At 37.1% G+C, this 27415-nt stretch overlaps 1 protein-coding gene and 1 long non-coding RNA gene across 6 annotated transcripts in view; one reads left to right on the top strand and one right to left on the bottom strand.

Moving 5' to 3' along the window:
- LOC112826838 (uncharacterized) overlaps positions 1-9109 on the top strand; it is a 67907-nt gene extending 58798 nt beyond the window's left edge. For both annotated transcript variants that reach the window (XR_003209060.2, XR_012378773.1), the window contains one exon: positions 9073-9109. This is a non-coding gene — a long non-coding RNA (uncharacterized lncRNA). The remainder of the gene's footprint in view (positions 1-9072) is intronic.
- The window catches only part of DIAPH3 (diaphanous related formin 3), a 488952-nt gene that overhangs the window by 411829 nt on the left and 49708 nt on the right, over positions 1-27415 (bottom strand). For all 4 annotated transcript variants that reach the window (XM_073894471.1, XM_073894473.1, XM_073894474.1 and 1 more), the window contains one exon: positions 8610-8714. In XM_073894471.1, coding sequence (XP_073750572.1) covers positions 8610-8714 — 105 coding nt within the window. The remainder of the gene's footprint in view (positions 1-8609; positions 8715-27415) is intronic.

The following is a 27415-nucleotide window of genomic DNA, read 5'->3' as shown; positions in this document are numbered from 1 at the left end:
CCAAAGAATACTTTTTTGAACATATCCACACCATGTTCCTCATTTGCTAGCTCTCCACTGAAGAGGCCCGGAATCAGTGATTAATCCACCAGCAATAAGCATCCTTACACCCAGACTGTTCTTGAAATACCATTTCCCACTGAAGGAAAGGATGGATTCCAGGCATAAGTGTGAGAGAAGAACCTTGATCATCTTATCTTACCAGACAGGAATGAAACACTCTGAAACTCCTAGGGTCACGTCAAAATGCCTAGGAGCCAACTGGTCAAAAATGAGACAATTTGAGCTTCACTAAGAATAGTAATTATAATGCATAAATTATCATAATGATCTTATTGGTTACCTTCAGAGGTTGAGAGGAAACCAATTCAGTATAGTGAAAACTGGAAAAGAATCAAGCATTTATCCTAAATCGCCTATATCATCAACTAGTCAGTATTTGAGAGGTAATGTCTCTTTGTGTGTTCCAAATAAGAATATGCAGTGGGAAGAAGTCTCTTCAATAAATGGTGTTGAGAAAACTGGCTTACACCATATCCAAAGATAAATTCAAAATGGATTAAGGACCTAAATGTGAGGCCTGAAACTATAAAAATCCTAGAACAGAACACAGACAGTAATTTCCCTGACATCAGACACAGCAACTTTTTTCTAGATAGGTCTCCTGGAACAAGGTAAAAAAAAAAAAAAAAAAAAAAAAAAACTATTGGGACATCAAAATAAAAAGCTTCTGCACAGCAAAGGAAACAATCAACACAACTAAAAGACAAACCCTATCTGATAAAGGGTTGGTATCCAAAAGGGAACTTATGTAACACCCCAAACACAAATGATCCCAAAAAATGGGAAGACATGAATAAACATTTCTCCAAAGACGACATATACACGGCCGACACGAGAAGATGCTCAACATTACTCAGCATCAGGGAAATATGAATCAAAACTACAATGAGATATCAACTCACATCTGCCAGAATGACTAAAATCAACACAAGAAACAAGTGTTGGCAAGGATGTAGAGAAACAGGAACCCTCATTGGTAGGAAGGCAAACTGGTGCAGCCACTGTGCAAAACAGTATGAAGGTTCCTCAAAAAGTTAAAAATGGAACGAACCACCCTACCATCTAGTAATTGCACTACTAGGTATTTACCCCAAAAATAACACAAACACCAATTCAAAAGGATACATGCACCTCTAGGTTTATAGCAGCATTATTTACAACAGCCAAATTATGGAAGCAGCCCAAGTGTCCATCAATAGATGAATGGATAAAGAAGAGCTGGTATATAAATACAATGCAATATTCATCAGCCATAAAAAAGAATTACATCTTGCCATTTGCAACAATATGGATGGAGCTAGAGAATACTAAGTGAAACAAGTCAGAAAAAAAAAAATAGCATATCATTTCACTCATATGTAGAATTTAAAAAACACAACAAATGAGCAAAGAAAAAAAGAGAGACAAACCAAGAAACAGACTCTTAACTACAGAGAACTGATGCTTACCAGAGGAGAGATTGGTGGGGGGATGGGTGAAATAGGTGATGGGGATTAAGGAGTGCACTTGTGACGGGCACCAGGTGTTGTACAGAAGTGCTGAATCACTGTACTTTACACATGAAATTAATACAACACTATATTTTAACTATACTGGAATTAAACCTAAGACTGAAAAAAAAAAAAAAGTATTCCAACTAATGGAAATGAAATTATAGAATTTTCTCTATAAACCAGACATGAAGAACCTCCTGACAACAAAACATAATACTTCCTATGGTCTTGCCAAAGGGATCAAATCTGAGTCTGATCAAGCTTCTGGATCTAGCTGCCATTTTGCAGGAAATGAAACATAAAAAAACAGGATTATGCAATCAGCAAAATCCAGACTGTCCTGGATAAAATAAAGAAATAGATGGGGCTCCTGAAGATTAGAGGAAAACAAAAAAAATAAAGACATTCCAAATTTTTAAACAGAACATGAATAAATTATGGTGTCTGGTGATGTACTTTTGGGTAATTAAACTATAAAGAAACTCAAGGAAGTGACTCCTATAAAAGTCAAGGTAGTGATTAGGAGTAATTAAAAAAAAAAAGGGGGGGAGGGGGTTGTTTGAGATAGGGTAGATGAAGCGGTTTCTAGGGTGGCTGGCAAGGTTCCATTTATTGACCTGGGTGGTGTTTCCCTTATGATAATTCATTAAGCTACATACTTGTTTTTGGTGTTTTCTAGAAAAAATTTATAATAAAAAGGTCTTTAAAAAAATAAAAATTAAAAAAAAGAGCCTGGTTTCTAGTTCTAGCTGCAGAACATGGGGATGTCACTCCCTAGGCCTTTACCCATTCTCAAAATGCAGAGGTGCCCTTAGATATACTTCAGACCTACTGTAAATAAACTACACAAAGGTCTACTAAATGAGTATAATGAAGCCATTCTTTACAAAAAGCCATACCAGAAAATGACTTAACTCAGAGAGTAATAAAACAGTTTTCCCCGAGAAAAAAAAAAAAACCAACCTCCCCCCCTCCCCCAAAAAAATCTAGCCTAACAATGATATACAAGAAACAGTAACAATCTAGTCGTCTTAATTTACTTTTGGACTATTTCTTCCAAATGAATCCCAAGGACAGAGTTCCCAGTTTACCTGGTTTATCCCTGGACGGCTTTCTGATATTGAAAGGATTTGAAATAGTTCTGTATTTTACTGAAGAAGATAATATCAGCCCTATTTTCTTCAAAGTCGGGAGAAATCATTATACTGCACCAGTTAGGAAATGGTAATAAGTCAGGGAAGCATGAAATTAGGAATTAATTAGGAATTTTTGTACATCAAGATGATTAACCTATGAAGGATTTAAGTATGTATAGAATGTATTCTACCTAAGCCCAAACTAAATTGAGGGTTTTAAGTTTACAGCCACCAACTAGGAAGACAAATCAGTCCACTGAAGCTTTTAAACCAGGCTTACTCTTTTCCTCCTTACTAATACTATCAGGCAACTTTTCCCAAAACAGGCCAGGTTCTTCCATCTGTTATAGTAGATAGAAGAGGGGAAGGTTAAGTGGCCAAACATCAGGATTTCTTAGTAGCTACAGTACGCCACTGGAACACCCATTCTGACCTGATGCACACGCAAACTAGCCTTAAGCCCTTAGTGGCTTAATTTGTAAATACGCTCTATGCTGTGCTTTTAAATTCTATCAACTCCTAGTCTTTGTTGAACTCATGCTACACTACAAGACATCTAGTGATGAGGCTCATCTTGTACAGCCCAGGAGAGTTTTCATCCTTGATTATACATTAGAATCACCAAGAGAGCTTCACAAAGTACAGGTGCCCGGGTCCTACCTGCAGGAATTCTGACTTGTTAAATGGTAGGGCTCAGACACGGAGATTTTTTTAAGTTTTTTTTTTTTTTTAAGTAGAATCTAGAAGATTCTAATGGGTATCAAGGTTGAGAGCCATTGTTCCTGTCCACTCTCTTTTCCCCTTCACTCACTGAAAGGCAACCATAGATACATAGCATTTTTTTTCATTTTCACATACTCCTTCAGAACGATTTCTTCTTTCAATCGGTTCATTCCATAGGGCTATTTGCTCATCACTTTCATCTCCATCAAGTCACATGCCTCTTCTTTCTGGCACTTTCAAAGTTTTTACCACTTTTGCTGTTATCAGTCATGATAAGTTTAATTACATTTGCAAAATCCAAAAAGCATGAGCAGAGCAAATTATCTCAGACCAACAACTCAGTGAAAAAGATAAAAACACCTCAGATGATCTCCAATGCCACAATTGGTATAAGCATCAAGGACCACATCAGGTTCTAAAATTCTAGGTTTTACCAGTAAATAACATTATTTCTTTATCTGGTGAGTCCTTTAAAAAATTGCTTTAAGAAAAGTTATCTTTAAAGTGTTTTGTTTGTTTTTTTTTTTTTAAGATTTCATTTGTGAGTAAGAGAGTGTGCATGCCAGCGGAGAGGGGGTGGGTGTGCGCAAGAGGGAAGAGCAGACTACCCCGCGCTGAGCAAGGAGCCCTATGCAGGGCTTGATCCCAGGACCCTGAGATCATGACCTGAGCCGAAGGCAGACGCTTAACCGACTGAGCCACCCAGGCGCCCCTAAGGTTTCTAAAAGACCAAAAACATACAATTCTAATTTGAACCTATTATAGGAAAAAAGACAACTGGTTTCTTCATTTTCATCTCCTAAGTCAGAACACAGCGCAATAGCAGGAGCACGTTACCCACCACTGATACCACCCTGAAACAACTCACAATGAAGCTGGATGAATCTGAGCTGTTGGAAGATCATTTTAATTGCAAATAAAACCTGTCCTATATAGGCAGAAACGGAAATTAAAGTGCCAGTTAGATTATTAAGAAATACTCCTAACCAGAAATTGGTTCATTGCCCTGGGGCTCTGATATTTCCTCCTAGTCAGCAAGCAAGACCTGGAGACAGACTGACAAAATACCGTAAGCAAGGGCATTGTTGAGCGTCTAATACCCAGTACCAGCCACAAATTTTTACTAAGGTTTTATGTTACAAGTGTGCTTGGATCAAATCCCTAACCTGAAATAGAAGCCAAAAAATAATCCATGTTAACTTTAGCAAGAATGTATAAAGCTGTCTGGTTCAGCTAAGTTTCTAGTCGTTAAAATATAAACCTTTTAAGTAATAACAATGACAAAAAGTGAGAGACAACAAGAACTTGATTTATATGTATCTGACAATGTTTTCCAAAATTAACAGATGAAAATGAACACCCTCCAAAAAAAAGGACTCTGAAAGGTATGAAAATGCCCCCACTAATAATACAATTTTAACGAATCAGGGCTAAAAGAAATGAGCTCTAGGTTTTCTACCTAGGGAAAAATATACAAATCTGAACATCATTAGTATTTTCCCAAAACAATTCTTTCCTGATCAGGATATGCCTAGATGGACGACACTGGACAAAATCACGTCCTCCATACTTGATCATCATGCCCTACTGGGCTAGGACAAGAGGTACCTGGTAACACCTTTCAAAATACACTATATATACACGTGTACACATACACACGAGAACCTACAATCCTACAAACTCCATGTAGACTCATTTTATCACATTGTTTAAAAAACTTGTTAAACTTTCTATGTGCCTTTTAAGGTTCCAATATTTGGTATTTATTTCTTACTAAAGAAGTCAAAGAACTACCGAAATACTTAAGGGTTGAAGGAGTATAGTCCAACACTAACCAAACTCTTCCAATAATGCCTCAGAGAAGCCTTGCAGTCAGTTGTCTGTGGTCTCGAATGACTAGGATAGACAAAAGCTGACAACAAAGTCCAAGGAAGCTAGCAGACCTCCAGGAGCATTTGAGGTAACGAATGGCCACTTGGCCTTGCAGTACCCACTCTCATGTACGCGGAGTATACTTGATGAGGGGAGTAATTTTCAGAGTGAATTAGAAATAGAGACCCTGCATAGGCGGGAGGCTATCAGGAGGGTCCAGCCAGATGTGCACAACAGTAAAGCAAAATCCAACTTCAAGTAGCTTAAATAAGAACATGCATCACCTCATATGATGGAAGAATCTGGAGGCAGGACTGTACAAGGCCAGAGCAGCAGCTCCAAGATGTCATGTGCCAAGCATCCCACACCCTCTCACAACCATGTCAAACAACAGGGGAAAAAAGTGGTCTTCTGCTCTGGATCTTTTTATGAGGGAGGGAAACCTTCCTCGGAAGCCCCTAGCAGACAGTACTGGCTAAACCTGGATCACATACCCATGCTGTAGGAAGTTGGGAAAATGGGACTCTGGCATTTTTCAGCCTCTAGATTAGGCTCTTCGCTTAAAAAAAATGTTAATAATCTTTTCTACCTGAAAAAAAAAAAAATCAGCATTGTTATTGGACTACCTAAACAAACTTAAGATCTTAGAAATAACCTAGCTTGATTGATGATTTGTTATTTTTCCTCCTTATTCCAAAAAACCAGCTTAGCTACTTTACAGCTTGGTTTGAGGGTTAATATTTCTAAAGCATTTTCAAATTATCAACTGCAGTCATCAGTGCTAATTTCAAAAAATATTAATGCTTCCCCACAAAAGAGAATCTCAAAGCAAAGTCTAAGGCTAAATTTATAACAAAAGTTTTTCTGACACAGACACCCCCATGCTCTCTAGAACAACCCATCTATGAGTTTTGATGCTTTTTCCTTAGAGAAGCCTTTTTTTGTACTCATTAACCTCAGTACACTGGTATGACAAAGTCTATATCTAAGACTTAATGGTGTTTCTACTTCCAGAGCAAAAATAGATGACTGGTCAGCTTGAACTTTCTGCAATGTTAACCATCTGCCAAATTATTCAGCACCCTCCTAGGAAAAGCCATGATCCTCTACACACTAATTAAATGAGTAAAGGCTTTAATCATACTTTAGATAACTAATCTATTTCAATCCTGATAATCTAATTATCTAATTCTAGTAAATAAATTCCAACCTCAGTCCAAAACGATTAGAGGATTAAAGCTTAAATTCAGTGAATGCAAACTGAAATAGATCCACTCTAATGAAGTTCAAAGCAGTTTGTTCTATTAAAAAGTCTGTTTATTATCTGAAATTCAAGAATTAAAATACACTATTATGCCAACGTTTTCTAAACCAGTTCTAACTAACGCAGTATCTCTTGTAATTTTATTAAGTGAATTCATCTCGTTGGATTTAAAATTCTCTAACAGGGGAGTCATCCCTGATTACTCCTTGCAACGGTTACATCACAGGGAGGGGGTAGGGACACAGGTAAAATAAAGGGGATTAGGAGTACACTGGGTAATGTTGAGAACTAGTGAATCCTATCGTACATCTGAAACTAACGTAACACTGCATGTTAACAATACTTCACTAAAAAAGGAAAACAATTATACCGTCTCCACGCCCCCTATGTTTCTTCCACATCACATTTCACCTATCACATATGTTTGTGTGTTTCTGTTACATGTGTCCTATGTTGCTCCATAAGCCACAATGATTGACCGTCCTGGTGCTCCAACTCCATTGCCTATAACATTGCCCGATATACAGACACTGAATAAATGTGATAGAGACTAATGGTCAATTCGTATCTTCAAAAATATAAGTCAATGTTCATCAGTAATTACGGTGTAAAGATTTCAACAGCAGGAACAAATCACAAAGAAAAAATAAACAATTGCTAACAACCACCACTGCTACCACAAGAGGCAACCACCAGTTAGAAAACCTGTTATGCCCCTCATGAAATAAATTATTTTAGTATTTTATTTACTTGAGAGAAAGAGAGCATGAGCCAGGAGCAGGGGGGTGGGAAGGGGTGGGCAGAGAGGGACAAGCAGCTCAGCAGGGAGCCCATGGGACTCGATCCCAGGACCCCAGATCATGACCTGAGCCAAAGGCAGACACTTAACCATCTGAGCCAGCCAGGTGCTCCATAAACAATTAAATTCTAACAACAAGCCTATGATATAAATATTAGTCCCATCTTATGGACAAGGACATTGAGAATCAGAAAGGTAAAATAAGATGCTCAATATCAAAGGGATAAGTTGATCCACAACACTCTGACTCTTAAGTCCCTAATGCTCATTTGTGATATCCAAGGAGCATTAAGGGTCGAAAAGCAATAGCAGAAAAGCCCATCTACATAAGGAGCCAGAAAAAGTACAGTACTCAGTGACTTCTAAAAGTCAACATCAAACTTCCTAACATGAGGCATGTTTAAAAATTAAACATCACTTGAGTCTGTCTTCCACAAGAAAAGCCTCCAAGTCACTGACTGTTCTAGTAGATAACTGGAGCTTAAGTATAAGTAACTTACATTTTCGTACATCTCAGTCTTTAAAGTTTCCAGTGAAAACCGCAGTGTATTAGTTGTTTTTCTCCAACCCAATTCTAAGTTCATTTTCAACTGTCTTTCTGATTGCTTCTTCATTAGCTCCCATTTTGTAGATTTCATCCAATCCATCAGTTCAAATTCTATAGGACTGGTCAAGCGCATCTGTTGTCCCATGAAATAAATGTAATTGATTGTGTGTGCCAGTCACGGTTTCTTAGACATCTAACTCATTACTTCCACCCACATATTTCATGTTTCTTTGGAAAACTGGCAGCCACGTGGAGGCCTACTGCTCCTTTCAACATCTACATTTATAATTTGTTACTAGATAATTTTATCCATAGGGAAACTCACAGTAAAGATATGCCTCTCAGCCCCTATTATGTGGACTGATTAGAGTAAAATCAGTTTTACTTTTCTGTAATACCAATATTATCCCAATTTATAAGTGACATCAGAGATCAATAGCCATCTTAATTCACTAACAAGGAAAGAAGTCTTGGAGGAAACCAACACAGTCCGTGTTCCTCATCAATGTCAGGGGCTAAAAAGCAAAAGCAGTTTTAGAAGGTATGAGAAATATTTTTAAATTAAGTAAACATCCTACTTGTGGACTTTATACATTCAAAAGCCCTGTGATTCCAGTTGCCCCAAAACAAGCACTTCCATAGACAAATGTGTTGTTTTCCACACTATCACACACAGTTCAGCAGTATTTTTCAACTTGACAGTTTTACTTACTGTCTTGGAAGCAGTATTAATGTACTGCATCACCATTTCTTTTTTGATGCTGAAGTCCTTTTCCCGCAATGGTGCCTTCTTATCTTCATTTAAATTCATATCTTCCTGGAAAACAAAATTAAAAAGCCTCATTTTAGAATCTAAGTAGAGCAGCAATTCTACATACCCTAGGAACAGAAAAATCAATAATTTGACTAAAGCAGCATTAATTGTTTCGGAATGATTTACGTGTAGTTCTGCCTGGAGAAAAGAAAGAGCAGGAGATATAGACAAAAACATGTTCTAGATCATTTTAACAGGTAAAACATTTACCAGAAAATCTTTTTAAAATCACAGCGGGCTAGTAAAATTACATTCTCATCACTACAGATAATTAGACACTTAAGATTTCTACCTTTCATAAGGTCATCCAGATTCACAATACACACACACCCCGCTCAAGTTTTTTTTTTTTAACCAACAGCTGTAACTGAAGCTATCTTGCGCTATTTCTGAAAGAGCTGCTCCATGTATCGTAAAAATTAAAAGGTAAGTAAGCCAACCACTTTCCAGACGGTGTAGCTACAAGCTCATATGATCAAATACCTGACACAGATCCTAGCAAAAGGCAAAGCATTCTATAGTTGTCTCTTCTCTACCCTTATCAAAAATATCCTTTAGCTACTTATTCTGTGTTCTATATCACCTAAAAGTTGCACTCATAAAAAGAGGTACCACCCAAAAATCTAACATTGCTCAACAGCACCAATCAAAATAAAGGTTTAAGTAACCTAGATCTTGCTACAGGTCTCATTCTCACTAAAGATACAAGTCATGTGGAAATTAAATGTGGAAATTGCTACCAGTTAAGTTGCTTTGTTTAGAGGCTGCTCTGGCAAAGGAAAAGGAGCCTACAGGGGAGACAAAAATGACTGAAGGGCAGCTCAAATGGATTTCCTCAAATATTAGCCCTCGGTCATTTGTGAGATGCAATATAACACACTTCAATGTATACCAACTCCATAGCTACTCAGAAACAGGTGTATAAAAATCAGAACTTTGGATCACCTGTGGAGCCCAGCAGGTTACATTTATTCTAAGTTTTATAAGAGTGCTACAATTCATCAGACACTGTAGTTTATGTCTTTAGCTGACTCAGTTTTTGACTACTAATCCCTTCAAGCACTTAAAAGTCAAAATTTCCTTCATTTTACCTTGATATAAATATTTAAGATTTTAGAAGTTGTTCCACTTGATACTAATAAAAGGTAGTAATTAGTAATGTCACTCCTGGCTGTTCAGGTTAGAAATATCCTATTCTGTGAATAATGGTTTGTTTTGTTCCCGCCCCCCTCTTTTTTTTTAAGCCAGGAACTCTCAATAGGCCTTAATACCACTTAGGATTTTAAAATTGTCTTGGGATATTTTGGTTGTCAATGACTGAGATGATGCTCCCAGCATTTATTAAGGTGTGCTAGGCATTCTTAATCCTACCCAATAAGAAACTGTCCTTGGGCGCCTGGGTGGCTCAGATGGTTAAGCCTCTGCCTTCGGCTCAGGTCATGATCCCAGGGTCCTGGGATCGAGTCCCGCATCGAGCTCCTCGCTCAGCAGGGAGTTTGCTTCTCCCTCTCCCCCTGCTTGTTCTGTCTCTCTCGCAAATGAATAAATAAACTCTTTAAAAAAAAAAAAAAAAGAAAAAAGAAAAGAAAAGAAAGAAATCAGATGACTTTTCAGGAATGGCTGGCTATTCGAAACTCAAAAAACTGGAGCCCAGATTCCCAGTCTAGTGCAGTTTCCAGGTAATTAGATATGTCCCTTGAAAGCAAGTCATCAATTTTTATGTTACTCAGTTTACACATGCTCAAAATGATCATATAGTATCTCTACTGTCTTAGGTTCCCTAGAGGTAGAGTATGGGACAGAGATTCTAGTGCAGAAGACTAAGGGAGGGGATACACTCAGGAAAAGGAATGAAAGAAGAAAAAAAAAAAAAAAAAAAAAAAAAAAACACACACACAAGACAGAGCAGGGGAGAGAGACACTGGAGAATGTTGCCTCAGCCAGAGTACTAATTCAGCCTGAATTGCACTGCTAGCAGTACACCTAGAGGGAGAGGGCACTTGGACACCTCCAAATCAGTCAGCCAATTAGCTACAGGATCCTAGCTCCCAGAGGCCTAATCTCCAGATAGGGCAGCTGTGAGCTGCCAGGAACCAATACCTATCACCTGGGGTTTGCATGCAGCAGCCTGGTAAAGGCAGTCTTGTAGGGGCACCAACAGTACCCACTATACCTTTTGAAAATAACTTACTGTATAATAAGGTTTATTTCTAAGCCGAACTCATATATAATACAGAAACTCATATATATGGCCTCAACAGGCAATAGAAACCACTGTATTAACCAATTCTTCCATTCAAACAGAGGTTGGGACGTCTACTACACTGCATAGGTACAAAATGTTACTGCAGGTACAGATTTTAAGAAAACCCTGAAATGGGGTTTACTTCAATGTATCAATGTGCTGAGATATTTGTATGTAATTCATTAAAAATTGTAAATCAAAGACTGAACAGGAAATACATAAACGTAATTGCAAAAGACGATGAGTAATTTGAATGAGGCTAATATTTAGTGGATAGGAGATAGTTTTCCCACTTATAGATATTTATTAGTTGGCTATTTAGCTGAATAGATCTCAAAAATACTTAAGCAGTCATCACATCAAAACTTAGAAGAGTATTGTGATTAATGTTCTATTAATATCTTAATATACATTATAAATTAACTCATTTATAGTGCTACCGTCATATACATGTTGAAACAGTTTTGCCTGGGGAAACTGGGAGTTGCAACATCAAGAACTAATTTTCCTTTAGTTAATTACTTTCTAATTAAAAACTATACCTTAACTGAACCACTGTGCTATTTTACTGCACAAATCTGACTGGAACTAAGGATAGATTTTAGAAGCAGAAAATACTGCAGGAAAGAAACCTTAATTGAGGGGCACTCTACAACATAAGGATTCTTCTCGAGTATCAAGGTCATGAAAGATAAGGTAATGTCACTGATTGGAGGAGACTAAGGATACATGTAAATCTGAACTCAGGGTGTGATCCTGGATTGGATCCTAGAAGAGAAAAAGCATGAGTAGAAAAACTGGCAAAACCTCAGTAATGTAATTTAGTATTGTACCACTGTTAATGTCTCAGTTTTAATAAATGCATTCAAGTTACAGAAAATGTTGACATTTGAGGAAGTTGGGTGAAGGGTATCAAAGAATTGTCAGTGCTCTTTTTGCAACCCTTCTATAAGTCTGATTGTTTCAAAAATCAAATTTTTGTAAGACTAAATTGAAATATTCATAAAATTTCTGCCATAAAAATAAGTTAATGGAAAAAAGGGAACATCCCTCATTCTTAGAATTTTTTTAATTTGTTCACTTAATTTTGTGCATTTGTTGTGTATTTGGCTACATAAATACAGACTTGACAGAGGGGAAAGAAATAAAGAAACCACTACCAAAACAAATCCGAGGCTACTAAGAGGTAGAGTTAAGACCCAAGTGTCAGAATTCCATTCCAAATCTAAAGGTCAGGCAACCTTTGGAATTTTCCCCAAACCAAATCCAAGTTGCTCACATTTCTTCCCATTTTCATCCCAAACCTGCTCTAAAAACCATCCTCATTCTTCCCACAATTCTTCCTACATATTTTCACAAAGATTTAGTATTCCTGTCATCTTAACAGTTAAGTTCTTGGGCCAGGCACGGTGCTAAACATTTATAAGCACTTTCATTAATCATCACTAATAACCCACTAGAGGTATGTACTAGCCTCTTTTTATTGAGGAGAGAACGGAGGCTTAGGGAAATTCTTTCAGTTGACCATGGTTCTATGGCTGAAATTTGAATTCTGTTCTATCTTAACTCTTCATTTTTATTCCCATAGTACTTATCTCCATCATCATCTAAAATCCCATTATCCTTTGAGGCTAATACTATCAAACTTCTCACTTACGTCACCAGCACCTTGTGTTGACTCCTCTCCCATCCCATGCCTTGCCATCCAGTCTTTAGCCTCCCCACCACCACCACCAGCTTTTACTTCCCCTTTTCTCAACCACAGCCTTCATGACCATATCTAAATCTTATCATCTAAAAACTGTTCCACCTCAAGTATCATAATCCCCACGACCCTATTCTGACCTCCATTATCTCTTTTCACTTGTCCTATTCCCAGACCACCATGGTCTTGACCTCAATAAAACTTCCAGTTTCTTGATCCCCACCATTTTCTCCCAAAGCAGGTTAATTCCATGATCCATCACTTCCTACATTTATGGAAAAGCCAACTAGTTTTTCCTTCATACATTCCCTAAGGTACTTATTTCAAACTTGCCCTTCTTCAAGAACCATGAAAATACCACTTCTACCTATCATTTTCAGTAAGCAAATTACAAGTTCCTCTGTGAAAAGAAAGCTTTCAATTTCCCATTTCCTGTGTTACCAATTTATTTGCACACTAATCTTTCTGTATCAATTCTTGGATTCATCCAGAGATAATTCCACTCATTTATGCTCTGGATCCTCGTTCCTCTCACCTCCCGAAAGGGCACTGCATATCAATTATCCTTTTTCAATCTGTCTCACTAAATTGTTCTCAGTTGGTTGGGTCTCAATATATGAACATGTTAATCCTTAATGGATTAAAATTAAAAGGAAAAAGAACCTCCCTCAACCCCAGCTCTCCTTTATATATGGCTTCCTTCATTTTTCTTCACAGGTAACTTTTAAAAGACCTTTTTTTGTATACTCACTGCCATTTTCACAGTGCAGAGACCACAGTGGATTTCCTTTCAGGTGTTTGTGAAATAAGACATAAAAAAAGTTCCCAAGCAGAATTTGCTGACTCTATTTTGGGACAAACCATGAGATGAAGGTAACTTTCTGAAGGATCAAGTTGGAGCTAGAGATAATACTCACATCCCTAGCTGAGAACAGTCAAGGAAACAAGGTCCAGCCCCAGAGATAGATTCTTCGGGCAGTGGTACCGACGCAGGTCAATACGACCAAGCTGAAATCCAGGACACTTTCAGGAAGCATGAGCAGAACCACACACAAGGTCCATGACCTGGAACAAGGGTGGCATCTGGGGGGAGGAGTGAACAGAGCAGAGATCCTCCAGACCTCCCTCAAACTGCATCCGTTTCTGTGATGCACTGTGTCCACCCAGAGGAATGAGGGATACAACTTTTTCTAAATTGCACGCGGACACCCTAGGTGTCAACAGCAGCCCTGATCTGGAAACCAGGTCCAAGGAACATAGTAAGTCAGCAGCTTTTAACCTACTGCAAAGCATTCGGCCTATGTGCTGGATGGGGTCATTAGTTCCCACCAACAAGCAAGTCACACACCTTGACTCCATCCCAGACTGATAAAATACTGGTAAAAATAAATATTTTCCACATTCTCTTGGCAAAACTGAAGGGGGGGGGCAGATACAATCTTAACACTCCTGCACATACATGCCACTAGTTAGAGCACTAAGGAGCAATCAAGCAAAGAATGGCAAACAGAATGGACATGTTTTCCACCAAGTTACAAACATTAGTCTCACTATTTTCATTCACGGATGTGGATTTTAAAGACAGCATGCTCATTAAATTTACATACATCAAGTTGAGTGGGATAGTTAACACCATGGAGAGTCAGATTAAATTTAAAATGATTGACTATTTGGAGATTTAAGTGAATCTGTACAGGCAGCAAGCTGAAGATGGTCAGGTGTGAGGTAATTCACCCAGAGAGGAAAAACTCTCCAGACAGGCAGAGGCATACCGGTTAGAAAATATATGTGGAAGGACAGGATGGTCCTAGATCCAAACATCCATGTGGATCAAGCAGCATAATATCGGAAGGGAAAAACTGGAAGCATAGCAATATCAAAACCAAACATTAAGTCCTACGTCAAAAGTAATCCTCTCATTTCAATAGTGTATTAAGACTTCTGTTTCACGGGTAAAAAAACCAAGAGAATTGTTCTTGGAAACAAGTCTCTGTTGTGCTCACATTTTTATCACTACAGCAGCAAATTGGTTAAGCATCTTAAGAGGTCCACAAGATCCCCTAATTAGTTCTCCTGAGACTTCAGAGCCCACCAACCTATAAACACAATTTTACCCATATTTCCTCTGTTCTTAACCACATTGGAATTCATCTTCCATACCACATGTCAAAAGGTCTTGCTAATGTTTATCCCTACACTAAGGGAGTGTTTACCACCATGAATGGTTTAGTGCCAAATAAAGTGAAAGATTTCGTGATCTCATTCCAGATCATATACGCTCAAAGAGTGCCCATTAACTGAATCTATCTAGTTCTGCAATTTGTTTCATTCTTAAGTCAGGTTTACATAAAATTAGAAAAAATTAGAAAATTAGAAAACCTTTAAGAGATAAATATGCCTCGGAAAAAACTCAGAATTGACTTTATTACTACTTTATATTTAACATGTCCATAAATATGCTAATGTTACAGAATAGCTGATCTTTCTCTTAATCATTTACTATGTTTTTATACATACACCTTCATAGCAACTTTTTTATTTATCAGTGTGATTACAGAGAAGATATATATATATATACATATATATATATACATATATATATATACATATATATATATATATATATAGAGAGAGGTTGGATTTTCACTGTTCTTTCCATAGTATCTTTACTCAATCCCCATTAAAATAGGGATCCAGACAGCTAGCTCATTAACAGGACAGGAGCCAAAAAACAGCATTTATCCAGAGACTGACAAGAACTCACATAAAATGTTCGACCAAATACTCTAACTGGAGCTTACAGAAAGTGTAAAGTATCTCAATATGAAACCAAATTTCAGTTTGTCCCAGAGCCAGTATCAAAGAACAGAGGAAAAAAGAAACTCAAGCATCACTTTTCTTCCATATAAGTTTTAGCTGAATAGACAAGAAATGAAGTTAATATGCAGGGAGCTGCACCAATTTTGAAATATTATCTTACTGGAACTGTTCAAGCATATACTTAAGCACCTATAATCACAATCATTAAGTGATGTTTTAGGTAAAAACATAGCTAGTGATAAAAGTTTTTATTTGCTTTTCAACTTTTCTAAACAAATAGCCATTTCTTCACCAATCACATGAAGGACAGTCGTTGGACTGAACATACAAAAGCCAACTTTTCTAGAGATGAAAGAAGACTGAGAAAAAGCCCTCACAGCTGGGAAAGAACAGACTTGCACACTTCCTAATTGGTGAAAGAGTATGCCTAAACTTTAACACTTATTCTTCTTAAAATTCCTCTAACCATTTTATTGGTTCAACGAACTCCCACCAGGCAAAGTCCAATGCTCCTAAATCATTTATTTTCTCATTTATCTGGATCTAAAGAGAAACAACTAGGCATTGACATTATTCCCCCGACAAACACAACCCATGCATCAACTTGACAACTGCCTTACACTTCTATACTGTTTTCCTCCACCTCCTCCTCCTCCTCCTCCTATTTGGATTATTTGAATTGCTTTCAAACCACCTTTCCCTAAATTTTTCAGTTTCTACCTAAAGGAAAAGGTGACAATTAATACATCAAAACAAACCATTCCCACACAATCACTCTCATTTTATCTGACCAACCCTAAATATACTTAAGTTTTTAACAAAAAAAACACTCATGATATAGAAAAGCAGATTTGTAAAGAATGCTAATACTTGAAATAAACTGCTAGATTATAGCAGTCAATAAGCAGAATTAACACAAACGAGTCTTTGGTTTCTCTCTTCATTCCCACTGCTATATAACGACATCACCTACACATTCAAAACAACAGGCATTCATTTAGCCGACTAAAGAAATAGCCATGCATAAATCCTTAAAACCAAGGATTGAGGAGAAAAAAAAAAAAAAAAAAAAAAAAGATAGGGAAAGAAAAAGGGAAAACTGTCCTTCACAGGTACCCAAAGCGTGGGAACATGGAATAAAGTTAGCAAGATGAGGCACCTGATGGCTCAGTTGGTTAAAAGACTGACTCTTGGTTTTGGTTCGGGTCATGATCTCAGGGTCCTGAGATCCAGCCCCACGTGGAGCTCCCTGCTCACCAGAGTCGGCCTGAGATTGTCTTCCATCTGCCCCTCCCCGCCACCCCCACACATGTGTGCTCTCTTTCTCTCACTGCCACCGCCCTCCCCCTGGGTGTGTGCGTGCTCTCAAGTCTTTAAAAATGTAAAAAGTTAGCAAGATGAACCCTCCTCCCACCAATTACAGTATGTATCAAAACATATGTACATGGGCATATTCGATTTTATAAGTTCACCTGAGCTCTTTTTTCTTCCTCTGGACCTTATGCTTCAAATACATCTGAATTGATTATAAAAAGACATCTCAATATTTAACTCTATGTGTACTAATTTTTATCATTTGATTGCTTAAACATAGTGTTTACCACAGCAGAAAAAAAACAGATCAGCTCACTTGATAATACATGCAATATGTAAAGGCACTATGGAGACAAAGATGAGTAAAGTTGAATATCCACAGTCCGCTAAAATACACTTCTCAGAAAAAATTCTTAAAGTTCTCATTAAAGAAGTTCTTATAGTTCTAATGAATCAACAAGTAAAACAAATATCAGAGTCACTCATTTAATCAGTAATGGAGGATATATGCAGTTAAAAAAAAAAAAAATTAGCAGGATCAAGAATCTACCCTATTGGAAGGCCAGTCTAGTGAGGAACTAGCCATAACTCAAGTAACTAAAATGTAAAATGAAAAAGACCTTCACTAAATAGTTTAGGGAGAGAAAAATAGAACATATTATCTCTTATCTAGGGTTTTTAGAAAAAGTTTTATGGAACAGACTGTTTCATCTTCATTTTGGAGGCAGAAGAGGACTTTTTTTTTTTTTTTTTTTTTTTTTTTAAGAGGGTGGAGCACTTCTTTGGGGGCAGAAGAGGACTTCTTAAGTTGGAGTACAGAGAACTAAGAGCAGCTTCTCAGTTCCCCTAAGTCAGAGTTTATTATGTTTGGAGTGAAATCTCAGATTTGAAAAATATTCACCACTTTCAAAAAGACAGTTTTAACTTTTATTGTACAATTCTACTCTGCACAATGAGAGAAAAGAAGAAACATAAGTTTTTCACAGATATTCTGATAGGACCATCCCCCCCAAAAAATGAAGGAATCTACATATAAAAGTGAGAATCCAGTAACATTACCAAATAGCAAAATTCATAAACAAAAATTGACAATATTCTTAGTAAAAAACAAAAACAAAAAATTTAAAAATGGTTACATATTAGAAATAAATAAACCTAATAGATGTGCAATGCCCCTAGGGAGAAAAACCATAAATTTCTACTGTTTTAGGAACCAGAAAATCTAGAGATAACATACACAATAGTCACAGATGGGAAAACTTAGTATCACAAAATGGAACTTAATTGATTCTAAAATTAATACAAAAACACAAAGCCTCAAGAATAGTCAAGATGATTTTGAATAGAGGGAGGGTCTTAGATAATAAGGCTTATTATACAGCTATAGTAATTAAGACAATGGATGTAAATGAGAGCTAGATAAATAGACTAATGGACAGAATCAAACCTCCAAAATAAACCCACATATGTGCAGGAACTTGATGTTTACCAGTGGAGGTATGATGAATGAAGGGTAACAATGATTACCAAATCAATGCTGCCAGAAAAAAAAAAAAAAGTTAATCCATGGAGGAAAAAAAAACTGCATCCATATCTTACAGAAATAAAGATATAGAATCCTGAAATACAGATTTATGATGTCAGGATTGAGAAGAATTTCTTAAATATACAAAAAGCCAAGACCATAAAGAGATGGATAAATCAGACCACATGGAATTTTTTAGTTCTGTACTTTAATCCATCTACCCCTAAAGAAAGTAAAAAGAGACAAGACCCAGACTGGGACAAGATGCTTTACAGCTAACTAACAGACATGAGCATTAATCCAAATAGAATCCAAATTCTACAAATCAACATGAAAAAAAGAAACTCCCAGTAACAAAACAGGCAAAAGATATGAACAAGAAATTTATGAAGGAATAAACCAAAGGGCCAATAAGTGTGAGATGTTCAAACTTATTATGATCATTAAAAAAATGAATTAAAGTAGGAGGTAACCTGTTTACAATTAACAGACTTAAAATTAAACTCAGGGACACGGTACAAATTAACCAAGTGGAATCTTCAAAAGTGTCCAATTTACAGAATACAAGGAGAGACTGAAGACTGTTCCCAAAAGATTTTAAAAACTTGACAGCTGAATGAAACACATGATTCTAAACTATACCCTTTTCCTACAAAGACCATTTCTGATACTACAGATAAAACCTGAACAGGGTCTGAGGATTAGTTGATAGAAACTATCCCTGTTAACTTTCTGATTTGGGTGGTTGTATTGTGGTTATGTAGGAGGATGTCCTTATTTGAAGGGACTAATACTAAAGAATTAGGAGATTAGGGAACATGAAGTCAGCGACCTACCATCAAACAGTTAAGAGAAAAATTTCTGTACATTGGTCATTATTACACAGAAAGTTTAACATAGGAATGAAACCATCAGATTCAGGGTATTGTTCACCTTTGGGAATTAAGGAAGAAGAACGGAATTATAAGCATACAAGACACTTCAATGATATCTATGGTGGTGTTATGTTCTATTTTTTGTATACTTGAAATATCCTATTTAAAAAAGCATCTTTCAACAAGTAGATTCAACATTACACAATGAAAATAGTTTCAAAAGTCAAATTGTAAATGCCTTCACTATTATCTAAGTTTCCCCACACTAAAAGCTGATAGATGTATTAAACAGGTCATCTAAGCTCTTAATACCAGTAGACACCTAAAGCACATACTTAAGAGATAATGATGGCATTTTATAAATTGCTCTTTCCCGTATTAGATAAAGGCTGACAAACATCTTCCCAAGAGAAGATTAGGGCATCACTATCCATACTTATGTACTCTGTGCAATTTAGGAACCATTTTTCTTCCATACTTACAAATGATGACAGGAAGTCCAGAATTTAAAAACTTTGTCAGAATTCTATCATTGGCACTCATTTAATGCTGTTAATGATCACATCTAAATAGGTTACCTTCCTTGCATAGCTTTTATTCTTTCAGAGAAGTGGGAAATCAAACAGGAAGGGATGAATGCATGAAATCTCTCCTCCTATTCATTATTTTAATGTTTTTGTGTAACTGGGAAAACTGGCAATTAAAGCTAATTTCCATCCAAACAGAATTGCAGGTAAAAAGAATTGTGGCATCTTAGAAATCTTAAAGGTTAGGACCGTGCATTTAACAGGCAATTGTTTAAAATAAACCAGTTAGATGATGCTGCATGAATTTAATCTAGTGGGGAAGACCTGTGGAAATAAAGGATAAGTTCTACAAGGGATTTACCTACAAGCAGCTGTGAGAAGCAAGTTTAAATGTGCTAGGTCTGACAGAACATGGGAAAGTGTCAAAGAAAAGTCATGTTTGGGCCAGGATTTAAAGTGTGAATAGGAGTTCTCCAGCAGAGGCATGGAAGGGTGGATGGAAGGCCAGTGCAATAGCCCAGGTAATAGGGAATGAAAGCTTCAACAGAGAAGAAATAAAATCAGGACCTATTACCAACAGAAATGAATGGATGTGACCAATGCCTGAGGGGGATCAAGAAGGATTCCCTGATCTCAGTGTGGGCCTCAGAGAGAATTAAGAGCAGTTTTGTGGGGAATTTTTTGTTTCGTTTAAAAGAATATGACAGAAAGGTGAGGTCAACAAGATGGCAACATAGGTCATTTCCAAAGTCAATACCCTCCACAAAGGCTATTAACTATCCATAGGCAAGACAGCACTGTGAAAATCCTAGAAACCAGGAATAAAGTTGAAGCATGCCCCTCACTGAAGAGATGGTAAGGACAGTATTAAAAATCAAATAAACAGGACACATAAAGGGAACAAGTTCCAGTAACTGATCCTAAAAAAAAAATAAAAATAAAAATAAAAAAGAGGTCTATCAGCTGACAAAAAGTTCCAAATAATCTTCTTTGAAGAGTTCTAAAATACAGATAACTAAATGAAATTAGAAGATAGGATGAGCAAAATGAGTTCAAAGAAACAAACCATCAAAAAAAAAAAAGTCAAGGTATTCAAAGATAAGTCATGTGAAATCATCTAGTCAAAGGAGCAAAACGAAAATTAAAAAAATGTCTATGGGACACCAACAAGAGAAAGTAAATATCCACTGTAGAAATCTCCAGAGGGGGGGGAATAATGTACAGAAAGTCTAAAGTGATAAAGGCTGAAAACTCCCTAACTTGGGGTGAGAAATAGACATCCAGATTCAAAAGGTCCAAGGGCTTCCAAATAGGTTGAACCCAAAAAGGGATACACTGAGACACATTATAATTAAATGCCGAAAGTCACACACAAAGAGAATTTTGAAAGCATAAAAAGGGACTAGTCACAAATGAGAGCTCCCTAAGACTATTAGATTACCCACAGACACTTTTCAGGACAAATGAAACAGTCAAAGTGCTGAAAGAAAAAAGTCAACAAAGAATACTATATCCAACAAAGGTATCCTGCAGAAATAAAGGAGAGATACGACTTTCCCAAAACAAAAGCTGACAGAGTTCATCACCAGTAACCTGCCTTACAAGAAATCCTAAAAGACATTCTCAAGCTGAAATAAAAGGACACTGATCATCACAAAAGAGGAAAATATAAAACAATTTAAAAAAGTTAAATTCTAATTTTGTAAGTCACTTATAATGCTAGTTTTAAAAAGCTAATAAACCTATGAATTATAACTACAATTTGTTATTGAAACACAATACTAAAAGAAATGTCAACTGTGACACTCACAACCTAAAAGAAATAGTATAAAGTCTTCGTGTGCTATTGAAGTTGTCAGCATAAAGCAGGGTATTTTTTAAGATTTTTATTTATTTAACAGAGATAGAGAGCACAGGTAGGCAGAGCAGCAGACAGAGGGAGAGGGAGAGAGAGAGAGGGAGAGGGAGAGGGAGAAGCAGGCTCTCCACTGAGCAGGGAGCCCGATGTGGGATTCAATCCCAGGACCCAGGGATCATGACCTGAGCCTGAGGCAGCCACTTAACTGACTGAGCCACCCAGTCCTGCCCCTAAAGCAGGATATTTTAACTCTTAAGATATTTAATATAAGCCTCATGGTAACCATAAGGGAAGTTTTTTTGTATATTACTACAAGGTTATAAGGTATTCATAACATACTGCCGCAAAAAGTCAATCACAGAAGACCACCACAATGAAGAACAAAAGGATCTAAAAGAAAACTATTACAATGGCAATAGTAAGTCCGTCTCAATAAACATAAATGGATAAAATTCTCCCAAAAGACACAAAATGGCTGAATGAATCTTAAAAAGATCCAATGATATACTGCCTACAAGAGAATGACTTTACTCTCAGTCTATGTATACCCTTATAGCTAAAGGAATGGAAAAATATATTCCACAAATGGTAATCAAAAGAAATCACTTTTGGGGCACCTGTGTGGCTCAGTCACTTAAGCATCTGCCTTCAGCTCAGGTCATAGATCCCAGGGTCCTGGGATCAAGCCCCACATCGAAGCTCCCTATTCAGTGGGGAGTCTGCTTATCCCTCTCCCAACTCATGCATGTACAGGATCTCTTGCTCTCAAAATCTTTAAAAAAAAAAAAAAAAAAAAATCAGTTTGAAAATAGACTTTAGCTAAAAATGCTCACAAAAAGATGAAGATTATGTAATGACAAAGGAGTCAATTCATCAAGAAGCTAAAAACAATTCTAAATATTTATGTACCCAACATCTGAGAACCTAATTATATCCAGTAGATATTACAGAACTAAGGAGAAATTAACCACAATACAATAGTTGTACAATATAATACCCCACACTATCATCCAAATAGAACTTGTCAAGAAAGAGCAAATTTGAACAATACTATAGAATGGATATATACAAAGTCTACCATCCATGAGTAGCAAAATACTAATTCTTCTCAAGTACACACGGAACATTTTCAGGATTTAGCATGTTAGGCCACAAAACAAGCCTCAAAATTCAACAAGATAAAATCTTATCAAGTATCCTTTCTGATCATGATGGTGAGACACTAGAAAACAGTAACAAGAGGAAAGCTGGCAAATTCGAATATGTGGAAATTTAACAATACCATCTTGCACAATCAATGGGACAAAGAAGAAATGAAAAAGGAAAAAATACCTGAAGACAAATGAAAACAAAACCACAACATACCAATACCAGTAGGATACAGCAAAAGCAGCACTATGAGGCAAGTTTACAGCAATAAATGCCTACATTAAACAAGAAATATCCCAGATTAGGGCACCTGGGTGGCTCAAACTCTTGATTGGGCTCAGGTCATGATCTCAGAGCACCCAGCTCTGTGCTCAGCAGGGAGTCAGCTTGAGGATTCTCTCTTCCCCTCTGTCCCTCTCACCACTCACACATGTGTGTGAATGTGTGCACTCTCTCTCCCCCCCCACCCCAAATAAATAAATAAATCCTTACAAGAAATATCCCAAATTAACAAGCTGGTTTTATAGCTCAAGGAACTGAAGAATAAACTAAGCCCTAAGTTAAAGAAATAATAAAGATTAGAACAGAAATATAATAGAAAATTTTAAAAATGGGGGGGAATCATGAAACTAAGGCAGATTTGAAAAGAAAAAGAAAAAAGATCAACTCTTAGGTAAAGAGAGAACACTCAGAATCTGAAATCAAAGAGGACACATTACAAATGCTACCACTGATCACAGAGGGTCATAAGAGACTACTCTGAATAATTCTATAAATTATATACACACACACACAAATTGGACAACCTAGAAGAAATGGATAAATTCCTAGAAACACACAACTTACAGAGACCGAATCATGAACAAAAAATCTGAACACACCAATAGAGCACTGAAGTTTAATCAGTAATCAAAAATTGCCCAAAGCCAAGACCAGATGGTTTCACTGGGTAACCATTTAAAGAATTAACACCGATTTTCCTCAAACTCTTACAAAAGACTGAAGAGGAGGGAACACGACCCAACTCTTTACCAAGCCATCATTACCCTGATGCCAAAGCCAGACAAGACACTACAAGAATACCATAGGCCATTATCACCAATGAATTTAGATGCAAAAACTCTCAACAAAATACTAGCAAACCAAATTAAACAGTACATTAAAAGGATCATGTGCCACGAGTAAGTGGGATTCGTTTGACAAAATTCAACATCCATTCGTGATAAAAACTCAGTGAACTGGGAATAAAATGAGCATACCTCAACATAATAAAGGCCATATGACAAGCCCACAGTTCACCTGTACTGAACTGGTTATAGATTGAAAGTTTTTCCTCCAAGATCATGAATAAGACAAGGGTGCCTACGCTCACCACTCCCATGCAACTTAGTATTTAAGTCGTAGCCAGAGCAAAAGCAATAAAAGGCATCTAGATTGAAAAGGAAGAATACTGTCAACTATTTATAGAGGATATTATATATAGAAAACCCTGAAGGCTCCACCAAAAAACTGTGAGAATAGATAAATTCAGTAAAGTGGCAGGATATAAAATCAACACATAAAAATCAGTTGCATTTCTATATACTAACAATGAACTGTCTACAAAGAAATTAATCTCATTTACAATAGGATGAAATCAATAAAACAGGAATAAATTTAGTCAGGGAGGTAAAAGACCTGTACACTGAAAAACAAAGCAATGATGAAAAATATGAGGACACAAATAAATGGAAAAATATTCTATGCTCATAGGTAACAATTACTATTGTTAAAATAACCCTCTACCTAAAGCCATCTATAAAGTCAATGCAGTCCCTATCAAGAGTCTAACCACGTTTTTATAGAAATAGAAAAAGTCCTACACTGTATGGAACCACAGAATACCATGAATAACCAAAGCAATCTTGAAAAATAAAGCTGGAGGCATCATGCTCCCTGATTTTGAACTATATTACGAAGTTACAGTAATCAAAATATTATACTGGCATAAAACATATATAAATCAATGGAAAAGAATCAAGAGCCCAGAAAGAAACCCATACATATATGGTCAAAATTTAACAAGAAAACCAAGAATATTCAATGGGAAAGATGTTCTCTTCAATAAATAGTGTTGGGAAAACTGGATAATCACAAGCAAAAAAGAAACCTGCACTGGACTCCTACCTTATACCACTCAAAAATTAACTCAAATTGGATTAAAGACTTAAATTTAAGACCTAAAACTATAGAACTCCAAGGAGAAAATACAGGGGAAATGCTCATGGACATCGTTTTGGGCAATGCTTTTTGGATAGGACGAAAAAAGCACAAGCAATAAAGACAAACAAGTAGGCTTTTATCAAATTTGCACAGCAAACAAACAAACAAAAAACCACCAAAATGAAAAGGCAACCTACAGACTGGGATGAAATATTTACAAACCACACATCTGACAAAAGGTTAATATACAAAATATGTAAGGAACTCCTACAACTCAAAGCAGAGAAAGAAATATTAAAAAGTAAGAACAGAATAAACCTCTATTCCAAAGAGGATAAAGTAGTGGCCAAGTTTCATGAAAAGGCACTCAACATCACTAATCAGCAGGGAAATCCAAATCAAAAACCACAAGGGCTATCACTTCATACCTGTTAAAATGGCAGTTATCAAAAGGATATCGGGCGCCTGGGTGGCTCAGTCATTAAGCACCTGCCTTCGGCTCAGGTCATGATCCCAGGGTCCTGGGATCGAGCCCCACATCAGGCTCCCTGCTCAGCAGGAGACCTGCTTCTCCCTCTCCCACTCCCCCTGCTTGTGGTCCTGCTCTCGCTGTGTCTCTCTGTCAAATAAATAAATAAAATCTTTAAAAAAGAAAAAAAAAAAGGATATCAAGTGTTAGCAAGAAAGGAAAAGAGGGAACCCTTGTGCACTGTTAGTGGGAATGTAAATTGTTACAGTCACTGTGGAAAATAGTATGGAAATTCCTCAAAAAAAAAAAAAAATTAAAACCAGATCTCAGCAATCCCACTTCTGGGTATATATCCAAAGGAAATGAAAACCACTCTCTGGAAGAGATACCTGTAGCCCCCACGTTCACAGTATTATTTATGATACTAAGAAATGGCAAAACCTAAACATCTGTTCAGATAAATGAATAAACTAGTGTATATATATTCATAATATTACTCAGCCAAGAAAGGAAATCTGCCATTTGCAACAGCATGAATGAACCCTGAGGGCATTATGTTAGGTGAAATAAGTCAAAGAAATACTACATAGAATTACTTATATGTGCAATCTAAAAATAACAAACTCGTAGAAAAAGAGTAATGGTGCCAGGAGCTGGGAAATGGAGGAAATGGATGAAGGTAGTCAAGGAGTACAAATTTACAGTTCTAAGACAAGTAAATTCTCAGGATCTAATGTACAGCTTGGTCAATCTCAATCTGTATTATATACTTGAAAATTGCTAAGAGTAAATCTTAAGTTTTTTTTTTAATTTATTAAAGGGGTTGGGGGAGGGGCAGAAGGCAAAAAATCCTCAAGTCGACTCCCCACTGACCGCAGAGCCCAATGGGGCTCGACCCCAAGACCTTGAGATCATGACCTGAGCCAAAAATCAAGAGTCAGACACTCAACCGACTGAACCACCCAGGCTCCCCTAAATCTTAAAAGCTCTGACCGTGGGATTAGGGTGAGGAATGGTAACTACGTAAGGTGACAGATGCGTTAACTACACTTACTGTGGTAAGCATTTAAGAAATAGATATGCTCCAGTCACCATGTAGTACACCTGAAACTAATGTTGTGTGTCAACTATACTTCAATAAAGTATCTGTGCCATTATAAAACATTAAAAATATATATATCCATTTATCAAGTCACATTGTATACCTTAAGCTTACACTATGTTATAGGTCAGTTTTATCTCAATAAAAAGTTGGAAAAATATCAAAAGAAGAGATCAGTTTCTGGTTTGTTGAGGTTTAGCATCTTTTACAGAGCTTGATTAGTTGCTCTTTTGAAGACAGCTAAGCATCAGAATATTGGGGATATTCTAGCATGAAAGGGCTCCCATCCCCCAAAAGAAATGTGTAAGGAACCAAAGTGGATAAAGGTAAGAGGACCAGAGGCAACACTCTGAGGAAATGAAAATCAGAACAGGAAACCTGGAAAGGAAACGGGTAAAACTGGCCAGAGAAGAGGAAAATCAGAAAGCAAGGAGTGTCACGGTAACTAAAGGAAAGAGAAATGCAGACAAGAGGGGGTGGTCAGCAGTGTTACATATAAGATCTAATGATTAGAAAGCCACTCACAGTTAGGAGGGTAAATATCTGGAATAGTAAGAACGAACCAGTAGTTTATACCCCAAAGAGGACAGATGCTGAAGGGAATGAGATAAAGGACAGGAGCAAGGGGCAAAGGATACATTACCTTCCCGTGGACAGGCTGTACATCCTAGGGAAGCAGCAGCCCTGGGCCGTCTAAGAGGTCCTGCATCCAAAAGGCGACTCCAGCAAAGGAATGGGCTCATGGAAGACCAGGGCAGAAGACCAAAGGAGACATCACCAGTGACAAGGGAATTGTAGGGGAGACTGGGCAGCAGGGGGGCACAAAAACGCCATAGGAGAAAAGAATCAGCATTTATTATCTCCTATACCTGTAAGAGGCAAAATGGTCCCCCAAAGCATCCATGCCCTAATC

This window comes from Callorhinus ursinus, unplaced genomic scaffold (genome assembly GCF_003265705.2).
Source record: "Callorhinus ursinus isolate GAN/ISIS: 27379988/994484 unplaced genomic scaffold, GSC_fseal_2.0 scaffold7, whole genome shotgun sequence".
Lineage (NCBI taxonomy): Eukaryota > Metazoa > Chordata > Mammalia > Carnivora > Otariidae > Callorhinus > Callorhinus ursinus.
This window is presented reverse-complemented; position numbering and strand designations above follow the sequence as displayed.